Source organism: Stenella coeruleoalba (genome assembly GCF_951394435.1).
Source record: "Stenella coeruleoalba genome assembly, chromosome: 4".
Lineage (NCBI taxonomy): Eukaryota > Metazoa > Chordata > Mammalia > Artiodactyla > Delphinidae > Stenella > Stenella coeruleoalba.
The window spans coordinates 147,044,863-147,064,956 of NC_137149.1; the positions used below are offsets into that span (position 1 = coordinate 147,044,863).

A 20,094-nucleotide genomic window follows, 5' to 3' on the forward strand; every position below is an offset into this window, starting at 1 on the left:
ATACAATCACTATATTTTTAATACATTTTAGAAGAAAACATTGCTAGCATCAGCGCTTCCACAACACACCCCTAGAACACTGGCATTGCAGGGGAAGCTATGTAAACATGGGCTAAATGGCGTTAAACCATAATAGCCTGACCATCCTACGTCTCCTCTTTAGAGCTGTACCTCCCAAGAGGAGACCCCTCAGCCCTCTTCTGTGGTGCGTGGGCATCATCAAAGTGTGCCACTCTGACTCCTGTATCTCTATGCTACCAGCAGGTTGACCTGCTGTGCTTGACACATTTTTTATTTCTACATCCTTCTGAGGTTATTATCAGTCTCTGATAATCGACTGACGTTACCATATCAGGCTGACTTCAAAACCTTCTGTCTTTAAGATCCTTTTGTGTCTGTTTGATCCCAACGACTGCAGATCCTGGGGATTTCTGTTTGTCACCACCTAGATTGGCTACAATCCGTCCGTCATGCTCACTGCTTCGTTCAGAGGCATCATGTGACCTAACCCGAGTATTATGTGGAGTGAAAACCTAGATGCTCTCAGGCCGTGAGCATGTACAACATGTCCTGTCGGGAGTGTAATCTCACTTTAAAAGGATCCACCTGTGAGCAGTCAGCCACAGAAACCTGGGCGACAGGTTTGAGGGATGAGCAAACAAGTCTAACTGTAGTTGCAGGGACAGGGCGTGGTCACATAGCCGCGCAGCCAAGCCACTAGCCCTTCCCCTGCAGAAACACGGTTGCTCACTGCAGTCTCCTTTTGGTCATCTGAACAGACGCTTCGGGACCACGTGTGTCTGACTCTTCAGCCAGTTATGTGCCCTGAAGACCTCGCCCTCCCTAACAAACATTGCAACAATTTCCCCAGTCGCCACGCTTACAATGATCCACCAGCTTACATACCATAGAATTTCACAGGTTTCCAGACTCCACACCAGCACTGTTCAGTAAGAATCAAATGCAAACCACATACGTAATTCAAAATGTCCCAGTAGCCACAATTTTGTTTTTGTTTTTTTAATTGGGGTGTAGTTGATTCACAATGTTGTGTTAGTTTCAGGGGTACAGCAACGTGGTTCAGTTATACATACACATATATATCTCTTCTTTTTCAGATTCTTTTTCCTTATAGGTTATTACAAGATATTGAGTACAGTCCCCTGTGCTGTACAGTAGGTCCTTGTTGATTATTTTGTATATAGTTTTGTGTATCTGTTGATCCTAAACTCCTAATTTATCCCTCCCCCCATGTTCTCTTTAGAGAGGAGTATTTTTCTGTCCACCTTGACAATGGGAAGAAGATTGTAAGGTCTCTTTTGTAGAAGAAGAGTCTTTTTCGTTTTTAGAGTAAGATTAAATCTGATGTCCATCTGTTTGGCACCATGATACTTCCTGTGTAATGTCATTAATCATTTCTCAGTATAATAGTTCAGGGCATCACATTTCGTTATCTCAGGCCTAATCTTGTATATTAGCATTAGCAGAGAGGAAGATAGGGCAGGGCAGAAGGTGATGGAAATAGCAGAAATGGGTAGAAGGTAGATAATATGATAATAGCCAACCGCCAGACATCTGCTATGTGCCAGGTTCATGCATAGACACGGCTGACCTAGCCTACGTACAATAGCTCCGAATTCTTACAACAACTGCACGAAGTCGTTAGACGTAGTTTCATTTTTCAGATAAAGAAACTGAGCCTGAGCAGCAGTCTTTTGAAGAAAGTGACGAACCTAGTCTGAAATAGAATCCAGATGAAGTATGGCCCGTTCTCTTCTCCCCACACCATGATGCCTCCCAGTAAAGCAAAACAAATGAAAGAGGAAATGGTTTGCTGTTAACCAACTGCAAACCGTAAGACACATTGAATGAAAGGGCAGAGCGTGAATGACACAGAGCGTGATGTAAACTTGGTGGGGAGAAATAAAGCATTTCATCACTTTCCTGAGCGACAGAGAGGAGGGAACAATTGAAGAGGCAGTGAAAGCAATGGTGTCCTGAGGTGATGACAAATACGCTTCCACAGAAAATGAAGTTTCAGAGGAACAGTGAAAATGGAAGAAGTAGGAAGGACTGAATGCGTACAAGTGAGAAGTATGATTAAGAGACCAAAGCAGACAGAAAAAAGTAATTCGGGTGACCATTACATCAGTGGCATTCGAAGTTTTCTGACGGCAGCCCAGAGTAAGAAACATATTTCACGTAGGGACCCAGTTAACTAACACTGTGTGTGTGTGTGTGTGTGTGTGTACCACTAAAACACAGGTGCAAAGGGAATTCCGTGGAGAAAGGATAGTCTTTTATTTATTTTTTCATTACAAATATTTTTTTTAAGTTTTTTTGTTTTTGTAAAATAAGTTTTCACATTCTTTTAAAAAATACTTATTTAATTAACTTTATTGGCCGCGTCGGGTCTTAGTTGTGGCACACTGGGTCTTTGCTGAGATGCCGGGCTTCTCTCTAGTTGTGGAGCGTGGGGTCCAGAGCACGCGGGCTCTGTAGTTTGAGGCACGCAGGTTCTCTCGTTGAGCTCAGTAGTTGTGGCGGGCGGGCTTAGTTGCCCCGCAGCATGTGGGATCTTAATTCCCCGACCAAGGATGGAACCTGCGTCCCCTGCATTGGAAGGCAGATTCTTGACCACTGGACCACCAGGGAAGTCCCCCATTTCAAATATTTAAAAAAAAAATTTATTTTATATTGGACTGTGGTTGATTTATAATGTTGTGTTAGTTTCAGGTGTACAGCAAAGTGGTTCAGTTATACATATACATGCATCTATTCTTTATCAAATTCTTTTCCCATTTAGGTTATTATAGAATATTGAGCAGAGTTCCCTGTGCTGTACAGTAGGTCCTTGTTCTTTATCTATTTTATATACAGTAGTGTGTATCTGTTAATCCCAAACTCCCAATTTATCCCTCCTGCCCACCTTTCCCCTTTGGTAACCATAAGTTTGTTTTCTATGTTTGTGAGTCTGTTTCTGTTTTGTAAATAAGTTCATTTGTATCATTTTTTTTTAGATTCCACATATAAGCAATATCCTATGACACAGTTAGGAGGATAAAAATACAATGACAGACTAGAAGAAAATATTTGCAAAGTGCATGTTGATAAATGACTTGTATCCATAATATGTAAATAACTCCCAAAACTCTCCGTAAGAAAACAACCCAATTAAAAAATGGGCAAAAGACTTGGACCCTTCATCCGGGAAGATGTACAGATGGCAAATCAGCACACGATGCTCAACGTGATTAGTCATAAGAGAAGTGCAGATTAGAATCGCAATGAGATAACCACCACCCACTTATTAGAAGGGCAGAAATTAAGACCACCTCTATCAGGTTTGGGCATGGATGTGGAGAAAGCTCTCGGAACACTGCTGGTGGGAATGTAGAATGACGTGACCGCTGAGGGGAGGCGTGTGGTAGTTTCCTAGGCTGACGCACCTACTGCATATGATCCAGCTGTTCCACTCCTAGGTGTTTACCTGAGAGAAATGAAAGCATATGTCCACACAGAGATCTGTACACAGATGTTTATAGCAGCTTTATTTGTAACCGCCCCAAACTGAAAACAACCCAAAAGTCCATCACCAGGAAAATGAATAAACTAACTACTGCGTATCCATACAAGAAGATACTATTCAGCAGTAAAAAAGAATAAACTATTGGTACATGTTATAATAATATGGATGATCTCAAAATAATTATGCTTAGCGTCAGTAGCCAGACAAAAGAGAGTGCATGCTGTTAGGCAAAACATTCTCTGACATAAATCGTACCAATGTTTCCTTAGGTCAGTCTCCCAAGGCAATAGAAATAAAAATGAAAATAAACAAATAGGACCTAATCAAATTTACAGACTTTTGCACGGCAAAGGAAACCATAAACAAAATGAAAAGACCACCTATAGAATGGGAGAAAATATTTGCAAATGAAGCAACTGACAAAGGATTAATCTCCAAAATATACAAACAGTTCATACAATTCAACAACAACAACAAAAGAACCCAATAGAAAAATGGGCAGAAGACCTTAATAGACATTTCTCCAAAGAAGACATACAGATGGCCAACAGGCACATGAAAAGATGCTCAAAATCACTAATGATTAGAGAAATGCAAATCAAAACTACGATGAGGTGTCACCTCACACCAGTCAGAATGGCCCTCATTAAAAAGTCTACAAATAACAAATGCTGGAGAGGGTGTGGAGAAAAGGGAACCCTCCTGCACTGTTGGTGGGAATGTACGTTGGTGCAGCCACTATGGAGAACAGTATGGAGGTTCCTTAAAAAACTAAAAATAGAATTACCACATGACCCAGCAATCCCACTCCTGGGAATATACTCAGACAAAACTATAATTCAAAAAGATCCATGCACCCCTATGTTCATAGCTGCACTGTTCACAATAGCCGAGACATGGAAACAACCTCAGTGTCCATCAACAGAGGAATGGTTAAAGAAGATGTGGTACATATATACAATGGAATATTACTCAGCCATAAAAAAGAATGAAATAATGCCATTTGTAGCAACATGGTTGCAACTAGAGATTATAATACTAAGTGAAGTAAGTCAGAAAGAGAAAGACAAATACCATATGATATCACTTATATGTGAACTCTAAAATACGGCACAAATGAACTTATCTATTGTACAAAACAGAAACAGACACAGACATAGTGAACAGACTTGTGGTTACCAAGGGCAGGGGAGGGTATGACTGGGAGTTTGGGATTAGCAGATGGAAACTATTACATATAGAATGGATAAACAACAAGGACCTACCATATAGCACAGAGAACTATATTCAATATCCTGTGATAAACCATCATGGAAAAGAATATAAAAAAAGGATGTATGTATGTGTATAACTGAGTCACTTTGCTGTACAGCAGAGATTGGCACAATGTTGTAAATCAACTATACTTCAATAAAAATTTTTTTTAAGAGAGTGCATGGTATATGATGCCATTTATATAAAATTGTAGAAAATCCAAGTTAATTTACAGGAACTGAATGCAGATAAGTGGCTGCCTGGGTGTAGGAAAGGGCAGGGAGTGGGAAAAGGTAGAATTTCCAAAGGCAGGTGAGAAAATTTGGGGGCGATGGATACGCTTTTTACCTTGATTGTGGTGATATTTCGTGGATAGGGCTGCCAGATTTAGCACGTGAAAATATAAGGCACCAACTAAGCTTGAATTTCGGATAAAGAATATTTTTAGTATAAGTATGTACCGTGCAATGTTTGGAACATACTTATACTAAAAAAAAAAACTTCGTGTTTATCTGAAATTCAAACCTAACTGGGTGTTCTGTATTTATGTGGCACCCTGCTCATGTGTGTACATGTTTGTAAGACTTAAACTGTACACTTTAAATACATGCAGTCTATTGTATGTCAGTCGCACTTCAACAAAGTTGTTAGAAGAAGAAGAAGAAATTGTATTAACCGAGGAAGATGTGAGGATTTTCCTAGGTCCTCTCGGCGTGGCAGCCATGCCAAGACCAAAGTCCCAATGTCACTGTCCTCCTGTCCAAGGGCTGTCCTTGCTGCACCAAGTTGATTCGAGAAGAAAAGGTTTGCTCGCAGGGAGGGGAGAGTAGATCCCCAAAGTAAGGACATGCAGATATGGACAGATAAGGAAATTTAACTTAGTTTTTTTTTTTTTTTTAACTTATTTATTTATGGCTGTGTTGGGTCTTCGTTTCTGTGCGCAAGCTTTCTCCAGTTGCGGCGAGCGGGGGCCACTCTTCATCGCGGTGCGCGGGCCTCTCACTATCGCGGCCTCACTTGTTGCGGAGCACAGGCTCCAGACACGCAGGCTCAGTAGTTGTGGTGCACGGGCTTAGTTGCTGCGCGGCATGTGGGATCTTCCCGGATCAGGGCTCGAACCCATGTCCCCTGCATCGGCAGGCGGACTCTCAACCACAGCGCCACCAGGGAAGCCCCTTAACTTAGTTTTTAATGTATAATCTCTGCTCTCTGGCTTTGTGAGTCTAGTATTTCACCTGTTCACAGACCCATTTTAAAAGCAAAGTGCCACAATGTAGTGAATCTGTTCTTGGAATAAACGAGGACTTGTTTCATTTCAATCCCCTTAACTAGTATCTGGGAACACTGCCAGTTCCCTGGCTGGCTGAGTAGAAAAGGGTAAAGGTATAATAAAAAAGATACAAAAATGTATAGAACGGGTAACTAACAAGGCCCTACTGTATAGCACAGAGAGTTATATTCAATATCCTGGGAAAACCATAATGGAAAAGAATATAAAAAAGAATGTGTTTATATGTATAACTGAGTCACTTTGCTGTACAGCAGAAATTAACACATGTAAATCAACTATACTTCAATACAAATTGTTTTAAAAGATACAAAAGTGTAAAGAGTACTTATCTGTTGATTACTGCTTACCTGGTTTTTTACAATTAAACATTTCTCAATAATCCCAAAAGCGAGTTCCCATGTTTTTCTTACATCCTACTTTCAGCCACTTTAAAGCCATTTGTACTCACTTATTATATAATTTACAAGGTGGAGAAACACCACTCACTAGTCTGAATTGCCCTGGTCTAAACTGAAGTCACTTACTGCCATCTAGAAATAAACAATCCTTTCCTGCTGTCCTGTTTATCCAGGGGATAGAGAAGGAAATGGCCATATTTCATGAAGGCTAAGAAGTGTTATTTTCATAAATTACATGTTAACTTGTCTGTGATGTGCCTTGCTGTCAATGCCTACATTTAAAGTAGTAAGTTTCTTTTCTTTTCTCTTTTTGAAGCAAACCTAGCATTAAGTCGATGGTGCATTTTGCAATCCATAGCAGCTGTTTCCACCCAGCCCAGAGTTAGTTAAGCTCTTCTGTCTGGATTAGGTGGTAATTACCATCATTACTCAGAGCACGAACAGAGCAACGCACGCCCGTTTAGCAGTAAACCAGTGTCATTCTTACCTCGTGTTTTTTTTTTGTTTTTTTTTTTTCCTGCGGTACGCGGGCCTCTAGCTATTGTGGCCTCTCCCGTTGCGGAGCACAGGCTCCGGACGCGCAGGCTCAGCGGCCATGGCTCACGGGCCCAGCCGCTCGCGGCATGTGGGATCTTCCCGGACCGGGGCATGAACCCGTGTCCCCTGCATCGGCAGGCGGACTCTCAACCACTGCGCCACCAGGGAAGCCCTCTTACCTCGTGTTTTAATTTCCAGTGTATCTGTATCATTTATCATCCCACCCACTTTTCTATTTTTTATCTGCACTGGCAGGTTAACTATATTTGCATCTCCTCACTGGTCACTTACACAACTCTAATAATACGAAAATCAGTGATCACAGAGTCAGAAATGAGATGGGCCCAATTAACACCAGCAGAGTAGAATAAAGCAACGCTTTCTCTGGGACCTTTTGTACAAATAAAAGGTAGGCTTTTGGATGCAAAATAGTGCATTTCAATGAAATACTAATTTTTGCAGTGATGCACTCAACTCTTTGACTCTAACAAACGGAGAAGCTTTCTGTCTAAAATACGCATGGAGAAAGTGTCAAATAAAAGGCAAATACGAGACACACTCCAGATCAGAGGATAGTCAACTATGCCCCGTGGCATGCAGGGTCTTAGTTCCCCGACCAGGGATTGAACCCGTGCCCCCTGCAGTGGAAGTGCAGAGTCCTAACCACTGGACCACCAGGGAAGTCCCTATGGCTCGTTTTTGTGCTGCAAAGACAGAGCTGAGTTGTGGTGACAGACAGGCTAAGGCCCCAGAGTCTGAAACATTTACTCGCCGGCCCTTCGTAGCACAGTTTGCCCACCTCTGCTCTAGCTCAGAGGGCTTGGGAGCAACACGGCCCTCTCTCCCCTGCATTTTGTGAAGGTGAGTTCTGACGGGGCCCCTGGCTGGCCTTCATTTCTCTGTTTCCGTGTAAAGTCATATCCTCATGCGTGAGAGCATAAACACCAAATGAATTATAATTCAGCATGTGATCGAGAACCAGATGGTAGTGACTTCAAATCATTGTATGTGGTATTAAAAGTAGATTGCAAAGCAGTAAAAAAAGTCGCATTGGGTGTGTGGTTTCCTTTTTTTCTGTGAGGAGTTTCCCTACGTGCTCTGTGTCAGACGAGTCAGGGGCCTCACATCCCACTCCTTTCCAGGGAGCCACCGTCTTGTTTGGTTGCATAATTTGGCCTCATATGACTCAGGGTTAAACCCTGATTCATTCATGCCAGGCTCTGAAACCCCAGTCCTCTTCCAGTGCTTGGTTTTAGGAAGAGATAAATGACTCAGTTCTGACCAATAAAATGAGAGACGAATTCACCTGTTGTTTTCGAGGAAGGGCTTCTCCACTGGTGAAACACACACAACCCCTCTTGGGCATTATGGTACCTGCATGATGATACCTGGAGCTGTGACAGCCTCCTTGGAGCCTCAAGGGGAGCTTGCCTGAAGGCGACCTGGTACCCTGGGGATGCAGAGCACGACCTGGGAAGAGTCTATTCTTCTGAGGACATCGCTGGGCATTAAGCAAGCCCAGCTTCCTCAGACCTCAGATCTTACAGTATGACACAATGATTTTTCTTATTATTTAATTCATTTGTGATGACTTCCTGTTACTTGCAGTGCTCTGGTGGGTTTTTATTAGTTTTACATACATACATCTTCATATTTTTTCTCATGGGAACGTCTGAGGACTGTCTCCATGAATGGTAAAGAGTTCCTTATAATAAATTGACTATTTTACACACATTTATACAGGAAAATTCCAAGTCAAAACCAAACCAAAACAATGAAACCTATTTATTATTTTTTTTTGTAAATTTATGTATTTATTTATCTTTACCTGCACTGGGTCCTCGTTGCTGCGCGTGGGCTTCCTCTAGTTGTGGCGAGCGGGGGCTACTCTCTGTTGCAGTGCACGGGCTTCCCATTGCAGTGTCTTCTCTTGTTGCGGAGCAGGGGTTCTAGGCACGTGGGCTTCAGTAGTTGTGGCATGCGGGCTCGGTAGTTGTGGCTCGTGGGCTCTAGAGCGCAGGCTCAGTAGTTGTGGCCCACGGGCTTAGTTGCTCTGCGGCATGTGGGATCTTCCAGGACCAGGGCTCGAACCTGTGTCCCCTGCGTTGGCAGGCGGATTCTTAACCACTGCGCCACCAGGGAAGTCTGAAACCTATTTATTATTATCTACTTAGATTTTGTCTTCAGGTGAGATAAACATGTAGAGAATCACCTGGTTGCAGTTTTGTCAAGATGAGTCTGTCAGCTTTACTTTTCAAGTAAAAGTCCAGAGATGTTTACAAAACTTTTTGATCCTGCCTTTTTTCTGTGTTCCCATGGAAAAGTACGGAATTTTATACTTTTGGATTACATCAGCAACTTAATGTTAAAGTAGTCGATCTTTCAACGAATATTACCAAGCATTTGCTTAGTGCACTGCACCGCCCAGGATGCTTTGGAAGCTTGAAGCAAATAGAAGACAGTTTGAGTCTCTAAGGGACCTAACCCGGGGCTGCTTGACAAGCAGAGAGACAAGACACGCTCCTAAAATAGCTGGGGACCCTGACCTCACACATGAAACACGGACCAAGCTGTACTTCACCGCTTCAGGGAATAATAATGTCTGTCCCGAGAGCAGACAATGCTGCTGGAGGAGGAGAAGGAGGTCTCTTTAGACTGTATGGTGCACCTGTCTATTTGGGATTATCCTCTCATCTAGGGGTCACCCACCTGGGGATGCTGTGTCTCCTTCCTTTCTATCCGTCTGATTGAGATTCCTTCTTTACATCTTTAGTCGTAGACGATCTTTCCTGCTAGCCTTCTGGTCTTTTGCCTCCATAGTTGCTCTGTAAATAGTGGTGATTTTGGCGTGCTGGTGGTGGGGGGAGGGTAATGAGATCAGGGCCTCCCTACTCCGCCATCTTCCAAACGCATATCGACAAACTAAGTCTTCCAGGTCATCCGATGGTTAGACCTATTGAATAATTGCACGAATGGCATTGAACTACGGAGTTTAGAACTGTTCCTGTCCATGAGTCCACTGTGTGCCAGTTCTTAGAAATGGAGAGTCCCGTGCACATTAGCAGTTATAACAATTATCATCTCCTCTACTTTCCCCACGTGCATATGTCAGATGTGTCCCTTAGAGTTTGTTTCGTATTTCACATCCCTCCCTCTGACCTTTGCCTTGTCTGCTTCCCCCGACTAACCCTGTTGTTCTGCATGGCACGTCTGTAATGGCCAATTTATACCCGTATTGTCAACATGTTTTCAAATAAGCGTGTTAAAACACTCACTGCCGTGTTCCACTCGAGGCCTGTCGATTTATTTCCTTGATGTGTTTCATTTGGGTCACTGAAGTGGAGAATTGGCTCATGAGGCCGTATTATGGGACGAAGTGATATCACCGTGAGCACTCATCCTTCTCTGTGCCGCCAACTATTCAGAATAAATGTTGTGAAAAGCAGCCCTTTCTCTGACCTTACCCTGAACTGTCGAATCATGAAGTCCAGACGAGGAGGGTCTAAGGCAGCTCTGGAAATGAGGTTGCCTATAGATATTTAAAGAACCGCTCGTTTCTCCCTCAGCATGGCTTTATGTACTTCCCATCTTATGATGGAATTCTTTAATTCACTTATTCAACAAACAGTTCTCTTCAGCATTCAACACATGCTTCTTGAGGACCTACTATGTTCCAAGCCTTAAGACTTTACAGAGATTACATGTGTGTATATATCGTATCTATATATATAATTCAACCATGAGAAAGAGGACAGCTGCCGTTTGTGACCACACGGATGGACCTTGAGGACATTATGCTTAGTGAAATAAGTCAGACAGAGAAAGACAAATACTGTATGATCTCAGTTATATGTAGAATCTAAAATGCCACACACTTAAAGTGTAGAATGGTGGTCACCAGGGGCTGGGAATTGGTGGCATAGGACAAATGTTGTCTAAAGGTACAAACGTGCAAAGAGTAGCAAAGAAGCCTAGAGCTCTAATGCACCACATAGCGAGTAGGGACAACAATATGGTATTACTATCATCAGACTTGCTAAGAGACTAGTTTTAATTAGTCCAACCACTAAAAAGAAATGATAGATGTGCTAATTTTCACTACAATGGCGATCATACTAGAATATATAAATGTATCAAATCAACATGTTGTATACCTTAAATGTACACAATGTTATATGTCAAATCTATTTCAATTAAAAAAAGTTTTTTAGGTGTTCACAGAGATAAATAAAATATACCCTTTACCCTCTAGGAGGTTACAAATGGAATAGATCCAATAAGTATGATATTTTTAAAGATGAAATAGACTCCTGTGAACGCAGCATGTTGAGTGTCTAATTTTTTTTTTTAATGTTTTTTTTTCGTTTTTTGGGTTTTTTTTTTTTGAGGTACGCGGGCCTCTCACTGTTGCGGCCTCTCCCGTCGCGGAGCACAGGCTCCAGACGCGCAGGCTCAGCGGCCACGGCTCACGGGCCCAGCCGCTCCGCGGCACGTGGGATCCCCCCGGACCCGGGCACGAACCCGTGTCCCCCGCATCGGCAGGCGGACTCCCAACCACAGCGCCACCAGGGAAGCCCGAGTGTCTAATTTTGACTTGGGATTAGGGATGTTTTCCAGAAGAGGTGGCACTCACAATAAGCCTTGAAAGATGAGTTCTGATTGTAAGGAAAGGTGAAGGAAGGTAAGACTCCATCAGTAGGCTTGGCTCAGTTTATGAAGACACTAGTCAGAAATCCTAGGAAATTTGGATGAAAACAATTACAGGCACCATTATAGAAAACCATTTCATGATTTTTAGGAGAAGAGATATGTTCTTTTACCTCCGTTTTAGATTCCTCCCGGCAGCAGCGTGGAGGATGGATTGGATAGGAGAGAAGCTAGAGCTAAGAGTAGTTAGGAGGTTACTGTGAGAAGCCAGATGAAAGAAGCTGAAGGACCGTTTACAAGTATCACCGGCCTCTCAAACACAAGAGAAGCTCCTTGAAGGCAAGGTCTCGGCTTTGTTCGCTGCTCTATGCCCAGCACTTGGAACGGTGCCTGGCGTACAGTTCAATAACTATTTGTTGAAGGAATGAATCAATCGGTGAGAGAATAAAGGAATGAGTTCGTTAATTAATTGAAACACTGCAAATGCAGAGGAGAGAAGTCAGAAAGAGACATCGCCTCAGGATGGAACTTTCTTTCTCTATTGACACATGCCGCGGCCCGGCCTTGCCGAGTGTTGGCAACAGGTGACGCTTGTTGGGAAGCCGCCAGGATTCGCCGGTCTGGCCTCTTCCCACCCTCCGTGGCACCTGCTGCCTTTCTGTCCACCATCATCAGAGGTTGGCAAACTATGGCTCCTGGATCAAATTTGTCCTGCCCCCTGTGAGCAAAGAATGGTTTTTACTTTTTCAAATGGTTGGGGGGAAAAGCAAAAGAAGGATAATAGTTTGTAACATGTGAAAATTAGGTGAAATTAAAATTTCAGTGTCTATAAATAGACTTTTATTGGAACCCAGCCACTCCATTTGTTTACAGAGGGTCCATGACTGCTTTTGCCCTAAAGGGCAGAGCTGAGTAGTTGAGACAGAGGCTGTATGCCCTGCATGCAAAGCCACAAATATTTCCTCTCTGGTCTTTTACAGGAAAAGTTTGCCAACCCCTGATCTAGAAGAGCTCTCAGGAAAGGCTTGGAAGTTTATTCACAATAAGAAATAAATCGTTTATCAGTGAAAGCTCCTAAAATATATTTAAAAAAATGTAACAGGTAAGACAAAGCATCAAATTAAAACAAGAAGCGAACAGACAAGAAAGAGGAAGAGACACGAATAATAATATTGCTGTATCTTATGTGCCGGATCCTCAGATAAGCACTTCTTTCAATAAAATTATTTCCTCTCCTTCCAGCAAGGCTACCAGACAGGCATCACTATTCTTTTTTTTTTTTTTAACCATTTAAAAAAATTGAGGGCTTCCCTGGTGGCGCAGTGGTTGGGAGTCCGCCTGCCGATGCGGGGGACGCGGGTTCGTGCCCCGGTCCGGGAGGATCCCGCGTGCCGCGGAGCGGCTGGGCTCCTGAGCCATGGCCGCTGGGCCTGCGCGTCCGGGGCCTGTGCTCCGCAACGGGAGAGGCCACGGCAGTGGGAGGCCCGTGTACTGCAAAAAATAAATAAATAAATAAAAAAGAAAAAAAAAATTGAAGTATAGGTAATTTACAGTGTTGCGTTACCTTCAGGTGTACAGCAAAGTGATTCAGTTATACATACACACACACATATGTATATATTCTTTTTCAGATTATTTTCCATTATAGGTTATTACAAAATATTGACTGTAGTTCCCTGTGCTCTACAGTAGGTCATTTTTGGTTATCTATTTTATATATAGTGGTGTGTATCTGTTAATCCTATACTCTTAATTTATCCCCCCCCTTTCCCATTTGGTAACCATAAGTTTGTTTTCTATGTCTGTGAGTCTATTTCTGTTTTGTAAATAAGTTCATGTGTATCATATTTTAGATTCCACATATAAGTGATATCATATGATATTTGTCTTTCTCTGTCTGACTTCACTTAGTATGATAATCTCTAGGTCCATCCATGTTGCAGCAAATGTCATTATTTTGTTTTTCTTATGGCTAACATTCCACTGTATGTATATAATACGTCTTCTTTATCCATTCCTCTGTCGATGGGCATTTAGGTGGCTTCCATGTCCTGGCAGTTGTGAACAGTGCTGCTATGAACACTGGGGTGCGTGTGTCTTTTTTCATTTTAGAGTTGAGAAGCCTAAACTCAGAGGCCGAGTGATGTTCCCTGGGTCACAAAGCACAAGACAAAGCCAGGATTGGACCCTACGGCAGTTTAGCTTCAAAACCACATCTTCGACCGTAACTTGAGAATTTCAGACATTGATGAACAAGCCATGCTGGGCACGTACAGGGGAGACAGGATCTACCCGCTGGCCGTGAGATCACAGTTTCTCCAGGGCAGGAAGATGCAGAAATGAGGACCCATGAAGCCTGGCACAGATGTAAATGGAAGCACCTCTCCTTCCCCCATCGTGACGTGGCTCCCCTGGCAGTAGACCAGTGCTGGGCAGCTCTGTTTCAGGATTACAGCTGCGGGTTGTCCCCTTGGAGCTGGTCTTCAGGTGTTGACAAGAACCCCAAAGCAGATGGGCACATGAGGGTTTTATTAACCCAGGAGCTGTCAACTTCATGGCTGGCAAATGGGGGCCGGGGTTTTGGGGAAAACAATGAACGACCCAAGAAAACGTGCCATAAGATGAAAAACAGCTAGGAACACCCTAAGGGACGTAGCAACAGTCGTCGAACAGAGATGATAGCCGTTAAAGGAAAAACAAAGCGACCGTGGATTGGACAGGAGTTGGAAGTTTGACCTTGAAGCAGGGAATCGGATCCAGCAGAGAGTCTCGGCTCTGGAGGATGAGGGTTAGGGGAGGGAAACATGGGTCATTTAAAGCCAGACACCCGTGGAACTGCCCATCAGGGAAACCCCACGTCTGCATTGCTGCCTGCGTGGTGAGAGTGGATTTTTTGGTTAGGTGAGCATCAGGCCAGCTCCAGGGGACGGCTGTGAACCTGGCCCACTGCAGACAGTGACTCTCAGCTGCCTCTGCTGTATAGGCGGGTGCCTGCGTCAGCTATGCAGCCAGGGAGGGATGTCCCAGAACTTCCTGTGCCATTCACGCTGCATCACGCTATTTCTAAAGCACACAGGAGTACATGGGGTTTCAGGAAAGTCCAGTGACTCAACTGAAATGCCACAGGGAAGCTAGATTCTCTGGGGAGCTCCTCTCCCCACCCTTGGCTTGTAGAGCACGTTCACTTTCTACAATTCTGTCTAAAACGAAGTGTTTAGACTCAGCTGTCTAGTAATTGCTCTTTTAAAAAATGTGGTCTGCAGAGTGACAAGGAATAACTACAGATATACGTCTGCTCTCACTTTTGCAGTAGTGTGAGGTGACGACAGAATTTTAGCAACAACCGAAAATTACATGGAGGATCAATATTTTCCCAAATCTGCTGGTGTCTGCAGGATGCATACAGGTGACCCAATGAGGAAAAGGATCCATGTTTAGATAAGTTTGGGAAACGCTGGATTACATAATTGCAAACAAGTTAATTTACCGCAGGATTTCTCAGAACTTTTTTTTTTTTTTAAATAAATTTATTATTTATTTTTGGCTGTGTTAGGTCTTCACTGCCGTGCATGGGCTTTCTCTAGTTGTGGCTGAGCGGAGGCTACTCTTCGTTGCGGTGCGTGGGCTTCTCATTGTGGTGGCTTCTCTTTGTTTTGGAGCACGGGCTCGAGGCGCGCGGGCTTCAGTAGTTGTGACACATGGGCTCAGTAGTTGTGGCTCGCGGGCTCAGTAGTTGTGGCATGTGGACTCAGTAGTTGTGGTGCACGGGCTCAGTAGTTGTGGTGCATAGGCTCAGTAGTTGTGGCTCATGGGCTCAGTAGTTGTGGCTCATGGGCTCTAGAGCGCAGGCTCAGTAGCTATGGTGCATGGGCTTAGTTGCTCCGCAGCATGTGGGATCTTCCCGGACCAGGGCTCGAACCCGTGTCCCCTGCATTGGCAGGCGGATTCTTAACCACTGAGCCACCAGGGAAGCCCGGATTTCTCAGAACTTTTAACACACTTTCATGTGCTGGGACTCTCTCAACAGCAAACGGATAGTGTTCTCAAGTGTATTTGACAATAGAGAACCCCCAGTTCACGCCTAGGCTTTGTCATGGTCACTCACAGGAGCAAAATTAGGGGAACATTTGGGAAAACACCAGCCTCAAAATACCCTGAACTTCCAGCAAGACTAATACAGTTGTAATTTCATGCTGTTTGGAGGAGATTGCAAAATTTTCCTTATGGCAGGAGTTTTGTAGGTGAGCGCTCAACACCCGTCACATTGGGAGAGAAAACAGTTTTTCATGCTTGGGCCATCCTATACTTTACCTGAGTGAGAACCTGGGGCCACGACGGGTCCGTCACGGGAAATGAGGCACAGTGAACATGCAGGCGTCATGGGAGCCGCGGTGACTGGGAAGCTGGGGCAACATCTGCCCCAAGCCTGTGTCTGGGGAGCGATTTCTCACATTTTCAGCTCCCTTGGAAAGCTTGGATGATGTTTCCAGGCACAGACTTGTAACCACACCGACCACTGCATCGGAGCATGTGGTCAACCCCCCGCCCACCTGTGCTCCCTGCAAACCCTGAGCTCCACGACCCAAGACAAAATGAGAGGGGCCACGGGGTCAGGAAGGGCCAGGTGACACCGTGACCACAGCACAGCCTCTGCCTCCAAGGTCTGGGGTTCACCTTGGGTAAGAGGAGTGACGTTTCTTCTTTGTGTTCCCCAACCTGCCCAGACAATCCTGCAGCCACTTTGGTTCCGGGACTTCCGAAACTCTTCCTGGGCCAGCAGATCACTGTCTGTTCTAATCAGGACCATTCTGGCTTCTCTTCACATGTTCACGTCATCAGCTCTCAACACCAAGTGTATGGAAGCCATCTTTTCCCACACCTCCTGTTATTTTTGCTTCACCCACTTCCACAATTCATTGATTCCTTTGTTCATTGTCTTACATTTAAAATACCGATGTTTATTAAATGCCCCTGCCTTTGGGCATCATCCGTTATGAGCTGTCCTCATCTGACAATTCTCTCCATCTTCCCATGGCTTCTAATACATTTGGGGAATTTTCTAATCCTCATTTCAGGATTTTATCTCTCTAGATAAAACATCTCGATGTCTAAAGACCAACATCCTGCAAATGTGGTATTAGTGAGGAGTTTTAGTGTAAAGACTGTGTCTCCTATTCAACAGCCAAGACATGGAAACAGCCTAAATGTCCATTGACAGATGAATGCATAAAGAAGGTGTGGTACATATATACAGTGGAATAGTACTCAGCCGTAAAAAGAACAAAATAATGCCATTTGCAGCAACATGGATGAACTTAGAGATTATCATACGAAGTGAAGTAAGTCAGACAGAGAAAGACAAATACCACATGATATCACTTATATGTGGAATCTAAAATATGATACAAATGATAAACTTATTTACAAAACAGAAACAGACTCACAGACATAGAGAACAGACTTGTGGTTGCCAAGGGCGAGGAGGTTGGGGGGATGGATTGGGAGTTTGGGATTAGCAGATGCAAACTATTATATAGAGAATGGATAAACAACCAAGTCCTACTATAGCAGACTTATAGCTATAGTATAGCACAGGGAACTATATTCAATATCCTGTGATAAACCATCATGGAAAAGAATCTGAAAAAGAATGTATATGTATATTTATATATATATATATGTATGTATAAGTGAATCATTTTGCTGTACTGCAGAAATTAACACAACATTGTAAATCAACTCTACTTCAATAAAATAAATTTTAAAAAAAGAACGTGTCTGTATTAAGTTGGTTGTAAAGAAAACCATGAGACAGCCTGTCGGCTCATTAGCTGTGACTCTGGACAAGTAACCAATCCTTCTGGGCCTTGTTTTCCCCACCTATAAACTGGGGGAAATAATACTCCCAACTTCACTTGGTTAATACAAGGAGTAATTGAATTAACATATCTAAAAGGCTTATGAGAGCACCTAGAATGTAGTCAATGACATACAAGCATTAGCTGTTATTATTTCCACCATTTAGAATAAAGCATCTTAGAATAAAGTGTGGAGATTTTTTCAAAGTGTTTTTTTCTTTCTGTTTTAAGGCCCAGATTATGTAAAGGACCATCTCCCTAAAGTTGCTCAGCATACTTCCTATATAGGAGAAAAGCGTCCTGCATTAGAAAAAACGGGAGATCTCAGATATTTACAGAGGCCTGCCTCAAAGAGAAGCTTGCCGGCCAAATATAAACCTGAGTATGTTGGTGACATTGGTTGGGGAATACCAGTGTGTGATTTTATCAACAACACCAGGCTTCAGACTGGCTTTCACGTTAAGGTATTTTTCTTAAATCTATGTTCCTCCTTGCACATTGATTTCTGGCTTGAAAGCTTTCTGAGTTTGCTTCCGTAGGAAACGTCATGTTCTCGACCTGTCCTTGAGAAGCAATGGCATTGGAGTTTTTGCAGAAAAATGAGTGTGTGAATAAATGTACTTGCTGCTATCACTCCCTTCGTCCCTTAGTACCGGCAAGGAGAGGTGTGAAGGGAATGAAGCCGAGGGCACTCCAAGAGCATTTGCACTTGGCTTTGGAATGCATCCAGATTCCCATCTACGCTGTGACATTCACACACGCTCCCCCATCCTTGCAAGGCTTGGCGAGTGGGTGGCGGTAAAGCAGCAGCCTGTGCTGCACTTCATCCACCAACCTAGAAACCAGCCCCAGGGCTTTAAAACCCGCTGCGTGGCTCATGCCTTTAAATCAGACCATCCAGGGCACGTCGTCAGAGGGCTCTTAGAAAACCTGTCTGTCTCCGTTTGGTGATGTGGATGTGGGCGTGACCCCACACGTTCTCCTCTGAAACAGGAGAGAGCACGGATGATTTTAGAAGCAAAATCTGAGAATTCAGACTTTATTCCCAGGTGAGACTTGGCCTGAAAATATGTATCAACGATGCAGTAACTGGATTTCTTAAGGCAATATAGTACAGCCTCATATAGTAAAGGTTAATAAAGGAAAAAGCCTTTTTCTGGCCAACCCTCGGCAAGTACAGGAGAGCAGCTGAGAGCTCAGTCTTTGAGGTCAAGAAGGGTTCCACTCCTGCCTCTGAGTCAGGTCCAACTCTGCGACCCTGGGCTTGAGTTCATCTCCCTGGGTCTCCATGCCTCCTCTGCCCTGTGGCAGTGTTCGAGTGCCCACTTCCTAAGACCACCTGAATTCCTATCCCACTCCTGCCACCTGCTAGCTGTGAGTGGCCTTGGCCAGTTCCTTGACCTCTGTGCCTCTTCATCATGAATCTGAGCATTTGCTTTATCAGGCTGTCGTAAAGAAACATTTGTAAAGTGCTGGGCACCGTGCCTGGGACACATCAAGGCTCTATGTCTTTTATAGTTCTTAACTTCCCAGCATAAGGTTTTCCTAGTTATGTACAAAACCCAGAAAGTGAAAACCCTTTTAGGTTAAGTTAGGAATAAAAGAGAACTTTCCTAATCTGACAACCTACAAAAAAACAAAAAAACAAAAAAAGCCTATAACAATAGCAATACTGAATGATAAAACATTGAAAGCATTTCTCTTTAAGATCTGGAACAAGACACAGATTCCCCAAATCATGATTTTTCCATTCGGCTTTGTACTGGTGGTCTTAACCATGGCAGTAAGGGGGAAAAAAAGTATAAAATGTGTAAGGATTGAAACGGAAGAAGCAAAGCTATCATTATTTGCTAATAATATGCTTGTCCATGTAGAACACCTCAAAGTATAAGAGAATTTGGTAGTCAACAGGATACAAAATCCAGGTATGAAAATCAATTTTATTTTTATATATGAGAAACAGACAGAACATGCAATAAAACAGGCTACTACTTACAGTGTCATCAACAGATACAAAGTACGTAGGAATAGATCTTAAAAAGGGATCTGCTGGCACAACATTGTAAATCGACTGTACTTCAACAAAAAAAAAGATGTTCAGCACACGGAGAAAAACGATAAAACTATTGAAACAAGATCTACATAAATGGAAAGATATATCATGTTTATGAATTGGAAGATTCAATATCATAAAGATGTCAAATCTATCAGATTGATAAAAGTAATTCCCATGCAATTACAATAAAAATCCCAATTTTTTTTTCTGAAAAAAAAAGACTCTGTCTTAGCATGATTCTTCTTATGGCGTGACTTCTAAATACGAGGGCATGAGGAACACGCTCTGCATGGTGCCCGGCACGCAGTTGACGCCCCGATTTCAATGACTGGGACTGTGGTTTTGTACTTAGTGCCACTCAGGGCCAGTGACACAGAATGAGGGCTCAGGTTCCTAAACTGGGTCTTACTCCACTCAGGCGATAAAGATGAAGATCAGAAACCTGATTCGATATCAAAAGTGGCCACCAGTGAGAAGAGGACAAACGCAAAGCGAGGCAGCCAGTTTGAACAGAGTCCAGAACA

General features: G+C 43.3%; 1 protein-coding gene across 3 annotated transcripts in view; it reads left to right on the forward strand.

Annotated features, from left to right (window-relative positions):
* The window catches only part of SPMIP2 (sperm microtubule inner protein 2), a gene marked incomplete at its 5' end in the record, with an annotated part of 145,292 nt that overhangs the window by 87,538 nt on the left and 37,660 nt on the right, over positions 1-20,094 (forward strand). Inside the window, one exon of one of the 3 annotated variants that reach the window (XM_079919723.1) lies at positions 17,746-17,978. The exons of the other annotated variants lie outside the window; for them this stretch is intronic. Coding sequence (XP_079775849.1) covers positions 17,746-17,978 — 233 coding nt within the window. The remainder of the gene's footprint in view (positions 1-17,745; positions 17,979-20,094) is intronic. 3 annotated transcript variants of the gene reach the window in all.